Raw genomic sequence first — 6,000 nt, forward strand, 5'->3', positions numbered from 1 at the left:
AGGTAGAAATTCGAGGTAAAGACGGAAACACTTATTTACGGAACACGGCTCATCTTTAAAAAGTTCTTGGAGATGATGATGGTCAGGATGGGGCAAATAGCGAAATCGAGGCAGCTATTTCCGGTGATCAGAACAGGCCTTCAAGATCCATCGATCCACCTCACTGGCACCACGATTTTGTTCTCGATTAATAAGATTCGACCATCTTTCCTATTCTTTAAACAAAAGGAGATGTGATAGTTAGGACTAGTTGCTAATCTTAGCAATCGGGCAGATGAAAATTATTATTAATATGTCAGTCGAACCAAACAGTTGTTTAATAAACTTCTATTTAAGTTCTCATTTAAAAAGTACTTATTTATTTATCATTCCGGAGATCGTGAGTTTATCACAAATCCTAATAAAAATTTTCAACACATTGCGGTCCAAATACGAATTATCTCGTTTTCTCGCTTGACGTGTGTGCGTTTTACTGAGAGGCATGACTCAATTGTGATACATTTTATTCAAATTTTATTCAACATAATTGTAGACAACACTTTGAATACCTCAAAAATACGATAATTTGTAGAATTTGGACCAATCGCTTTTGGGATGGAGTAAATATGCCAAGTTCGGGCTAAGATTTCTTTGCGATCTTTAATGTGTTAAGTGAGGTCAAAAAGCCTTCGCTATCATATACGGTAGTCATTCTAGGAAAATGTACAGTGAACCATTTGTGTTTTCATAAAAAAGATCGTTCTGGCGGTAAAGATATCGCGGTGCAAATCCAGAGCTTCTTAATCATATTTTAAAGGTACCTACTATTGGTTATCATTAATCATATTATGATTTGTTATCAAAAAAACATCTTCAACTGTATGTTCAGTGAGTTCCAAATTTTCACTGACTCGCGATTGATGATGATCCCAAACAAGAAGAAATCTCAAACAGTTTTCTATTATTATTCTCATTTGCAGTCGAACACAATGCATCAAGAGTGGCGATTGTGAGTTTTTCACGATACTGTCGCTATCGAGCGGTACTGAAACGACTGGAAGGGGTCGCCGACGATTGGTTGCGGAACACGTTGATTGAAACGCTCAGCGGATTCGTGGCCACCACCCCGGGGATGCGCGTTATGTTCTGCAAAGACACCTTTGACTATCCGGAACTGGAAACCCACGAGCTGCTGTGCAATCATTTAGCGCCTAAAATGAAGGGAAGACCGCGTGGCAAGCGGAAGAAAACCATTTCCGACTCTTCTGCGCCACAGGTTATCAAAAAGGAGGAAGGGGCCTCGGAAGAGAGCGACTCGAACGATTCCGAGATTTCAGACTATTCATATAGTAAGGTATGGGTGCGTGTTGTAACAATGTTAAATGCAATCATGTACAAACTAAACTTATTATTTTTATTATTGTCCTTAGGTTTCTCCTTCCAAGAAGGTTGATTTACATGCCACACCACGATTCAACCCAAGGCCATCGAGGGGAGCTCCGGTTAAGGTCGAAGATCCGATTGCTGTTCCAACTGTGCCCACACTGACTTTATCGGTGATAGGGAAACAGCAGCGTAGTGGCAAGAGCAAATCCGGTCGACCTAAAGGACGCAAACCCGGACGTAAACCGAAAGCCTACAAGGTGGTCAAGAAGCCAGGAGAAAGTGAACACGACGACGAGGCGGCTGAAGAACCTAACAATGCTGAAGCGGATAATCGGGACGAAGAGGAGGACAAAAGTGACAGGGAAGAGGATGACTTGTTCCGTGTCAATGATCGGATGGCACCCGATCAGAAAGACTTTTTACAGCGATTGCATCAGTTCTTGGATGCAAAAGCTTTGGCGTATGCTAATGGTCAATCAACAGTTTTGAAAAATGGTATGTCTGTATAAAATTAAAGCTTGGGAAAACAAATCAACTCATTTTTACACTTACCTTTTACAGTGAATCTTTACCTCATCTATACACGCGTGCTGAATTTGGGCGGCTACAGTGAGATTAGGAATAAGGAAGTTTGGCAGCGGATTCTAGAAGGTACGGGTGGAGAAAATGGCATAATGAGTAGACGGAAATATGAACGCATTCTGCTCCCTTACGAGAGACATCAACAGGAGATTGCTGAAGCCGTGAAGAAGGAAATCGATGAACAGGAGCAAACTGTTTCGCATGAAAGTCAGATCTCACCAACGCCTTACGATAGCAAGGAGGGCATTTTGGAGCTGAAAGTTGAAAAGAAGGAAGTGACTGAGGAAGACCCCGTCATCAAGAGTGAACCTAAGGAAGATAAGGAAAACAAAGAGTCAGTACCTCAACCGATGGAGGAAGTTCCAGTGAAAAAGGAACTGGATGGAGGTGAAGAATCAAATGAAGTACAAAGTAAAGTAAGAGCAAAAGCCCTGTCTCCGTTATTGGAGAATAACAATAGCAACAGTAGTAATGTTACTGGGAGTCCGAACGGGGTTCATCTGGGAATGTCACCCGTTTCGGTTCCGCTGACAGTGATTGTCCGACCGAATATTGACGAAAAGGATCAACAGTCGTCTCAAATACAAATCAATCAACCCCACACTACTATCACGGTCCATCAGACTACAATCCACCCGCAAGGCAACCAGCAACCAAATAGTCAGCAAATTAGTGGACAAAGTCCGCAGCACATCACGAATCAAATTCAAATCACAAACCAGATCCAAATACAACAGATAACAGTGCAATCGAGCGACAAGACTCCTGGAAGTGGTCCTAACGAGAGTCCAAAGTTCAAATATAGCTTCAAGCAGGATAAGTCTGGTCAAGAAATTAACATTGAATCTCCGTCTGGTGAAAACTCTAAAGGTTCTAACTTCGAAAATAATATCAGCGCAACCCTTTTCCCGCTGAATCGCCCAGATCCGGATTTGACCATTAAAGAAGTGTCTGTGTGTCCAACTAGTGGTACGGTGTCGATAAGCACTGCAAGCAGTAATCCACCAGTCACACCATCAAAAACAACATCCTTACGTCATGTGCGAGTGAAACCGGACAGAAAGTCAGTAGCTCCGGTACCAAATGTCGTACCACAAACTGTCCCAGGGAAACCTTTGGACAAGGAACATATATCACTGCTCAGCAGTAATGCTGCCAACATATTTGGCGGGCCAAATTTAACTACAATTACTCCCATTGCAAACAGTTTGCTTGGAAGTGCCGTCGGAGCTGCTGCAATGACTGGTCTTGCTACCGGCTTTACTATGAATCCTGCTGGTACAGGAATCTCAGGTGACACTGGAAATCTGAAAAATAATATGTCAGCTCCAACAGAAGTCATAGATTTATTAGATAGTGATAATGAAAGTGATTCTCCGCCTCCAACTGCTAGTATTCCTGATGTTGGTAAGAACCCTATCAAACAGTCTGGTCTATCAGTACGTCCAATTCCATCGCTTCTGCCACCCATGAAAAAACGCAAATTGGATATTTTGCGCGAAGGAGGTTTAGAAGTAACTCCCATTTCTAATGGATCCAGCATTTTTTCGACTATTTCGCAAAACAGTTCCAAACAAAGCCCCAACCCGATGCTCATCAACATCACTGCCGAAGTAAGCCCTCAACGAGGACGTTCCATTATAGATGAAGCAAAATCTCGAGACAGAAAATGTATACCTATACCGATTGATTGTCAAACTCAAGGAATGTATGCCAAGACAGGACAGATTTTTGGTAACCCTAAAGACATACCCTCTATTCCTACCATTCCGACAAGACCCACTCCAACTCCCGGGGTTATAGATCTGCTGGATCTCACAGGAAGCACTCGTCCCAATTCAGCTGGACTAGACTTTTCAGCTTCAATTCAACGACAGCGAACAACTGCTATTTCAAATGCTGGTGGGCGAGCAACCTCACGCACAACTCCTAGTTTACAAATAACACTTGTGCAGGCACCGAATCAAGCGTCTACGTCGGCACAAGCACTACAAAATACAACGAGTAGCCAACAATCAACTTCTTCCAATGCGAGGAAAAAGCCGTATGACATTGTGCCATCATCAGGTGCTGCAAATACGTCACCATCCGTTCACCCGAAAGCAGTCAGTCCGAAAATCTCTTTGGGACCTTCTTCTTCTAGTTCTTCAGCATCCAGTTCCAATGGCGGTCCCTCAAATCCAAATTCACTTCTTGAGACAGGACTTTTGCTCGCTAACCTACAAAAAGTCAATCCATTGCTTGTAGCTAATATACTGTCCTCCTCGGGTTTATCAAAAACTTCAATCCCTGGCCTAACTCAGCTATTGGGTACACTAACTGAGCAACCTTCACCACCTTCGAAGAAAAATCAACGGCGGAGATCAAACTCCCAGATACAACCAACCTCACAGCCACAGATGATAATCCCACAACCGATTGGGCAGTTCCAGGCGCCTTCGAAATCAATCCCGTCACCACAACATCCACCGCCTGCCGACTCCCCTTCATCCCATCCACTCAGCCAGCAAATCAAACTCCTGCAGCAGGTTCAAATGCAGCAGCAGCAAAAGCTTTTACTCGAGCAACAACAGAAAGCTGCCCTAGAGCAACAGCAAAAAGCCGCTCAAGAGCAGAAGCGCGTGCAAGAGGAAAAACAGCGACATTTACAACTATTGCAGCAGTTGCAACAACAGCAACATCAACAACAACAGCAACAGCACCAGCAACAGCAACAACAGTTGCAGCAACAGCAACAACAGTTGCAGCAACAGCAACAACAGCTGCAGCAACAGAAAACTTCGGCATCACGTGCCAGTACTCCCGCCCAGGCTTCAAATGCCCGAGTTTCTGTGCATCCAAGTGCAGCTAACGCGACTGCACCAGGCGGAGGATTTCCGTTTGATCCGCTTTACCTCCAGGCATTGTACTCCAACCCGAGTCTCTACTTGTCGCCGGAGCAGCTTATGCAGTTCTACAAGAATCTTCCGAATGTTTCAGGGATGCCACCGAGCAGTAAGAGCTAGTTCCGATAGTGCGAATTTTGTATGAAACATATAAGTACGTACATTTGTACCTATAAAATATAGAATTCACATTCTGTGGTAAGGTTTGAAGAATGGATTTCGGTATAGGATAATCCACACACATTCATACACATACACAAAAAGTAGCGCTCTTCAGGCGCCCGAACAAAATAGATCAAGATTTGATTTTTTATAAGTACTGTTAGTCAGTAAGATATAGCTATCGGATAAATTTTTGTTGTTTCATTTAAGGTTGAATTAGAGTATTTGTTTTCATTAGGTTTCTTCCTTTGCACGAATGAAAATAAGAAAATTGTTTTCTTTGAGTATGGTTAGCTAATTTAGGAAACACGCATTAGCTCACTATTATAGACTATTATCGTAGATTTGATTAAATGTATGTCTGGAATTTGGAAGCTACTGAATTGGTTCAATATAATATTGATGTTTTGTATCAGTCATCACGAAAACTTAAATTGAAAGAAACATTCCCTTTTAGCATACCTTCTCACGTGGTGGAAATTTAAAAATATTTCAAATGGGATCATCTCATCCTGAAAAAGTAAAAAGATTTCGTGGTAGAAAGTTTTAACCACTAGGGTGGCCCAGCTATACGGAGGTTTTTTTAAAAAAAACGAAAATTTAGCGGTTCTCACCCCCAAATATTGTTACACTAACCGAGATAATAAACTGTGCAAAAATTCACTTTGATTGGACAACTTAATGACGCCCCTCGAACGCCTCAATGTCAAAAATAAAAATTTTAGATATAAGAAAGAAAGAGGCCTTTCTGTTAATATTTTCTTTATGTTTTGTATGGGAATATTTAAGAGATCTAATATCAAACGAAAATATCTGCAACTTTATTTTTGCTTAATTTTAATCTTTCCTCGATTTTCATAAACTCGCTCCTGACTAAAAATCTAGATTTTGCTCCATTATTTAGAAATGTTCATCACTGGTTCCATGAATATTAATATAATTTCATTTCTGTAAGAATTCTTCAAAATTATCGTTATATTATTAAAAAAAAAATTTAACATGTTTG

General features: G+C 41.5%; 1 protein-coding gene across 1 annotated transcript in view; it reads left to right on the forward strand.

Annotated features, from left to right (window-relative positions):
- LOC129742664 (uncharacterized) overlaps positions 1-5,413 on the forward strand; it is a 52,463-nt gene extending 47,050 nt beyond the window's left edge. The window contains exons 5-7 of the mRNA XM_055734592.1: positions 960-1,333; positions 1,410-1,860; positions 1,927-5,413. Coding sequence (XP_055590567.1) covers positions 960-1,333; positions 1,410-1,860; positions 1,927-4,952 — 3,851 coding nt within the window. The 3' untranslated portion in view covers positions 4,953-5,413. The remainder of the gene's footprint in view (positions 1-959; positions 1,334-1,409; positions 1,861-1,926) is intronic.
- The last annotated feature ends 587 nt before the right edge of the window (positions 5,414-6,000 follow it).

Source organism: Uranotaenia lowii, chromosome 2 (assembly GCF_029784155.1).
Source record: "Uranotaenia lowii strain MFRU-FL chromosome 2, ASM2978415v1, whole genome shotgun sequence".
NCBI lineage: Eukaryota > Metazoa > Arthropoda > Insecta > Diptera > Culicidae > Uranotaenia > Uranotaenia lowii.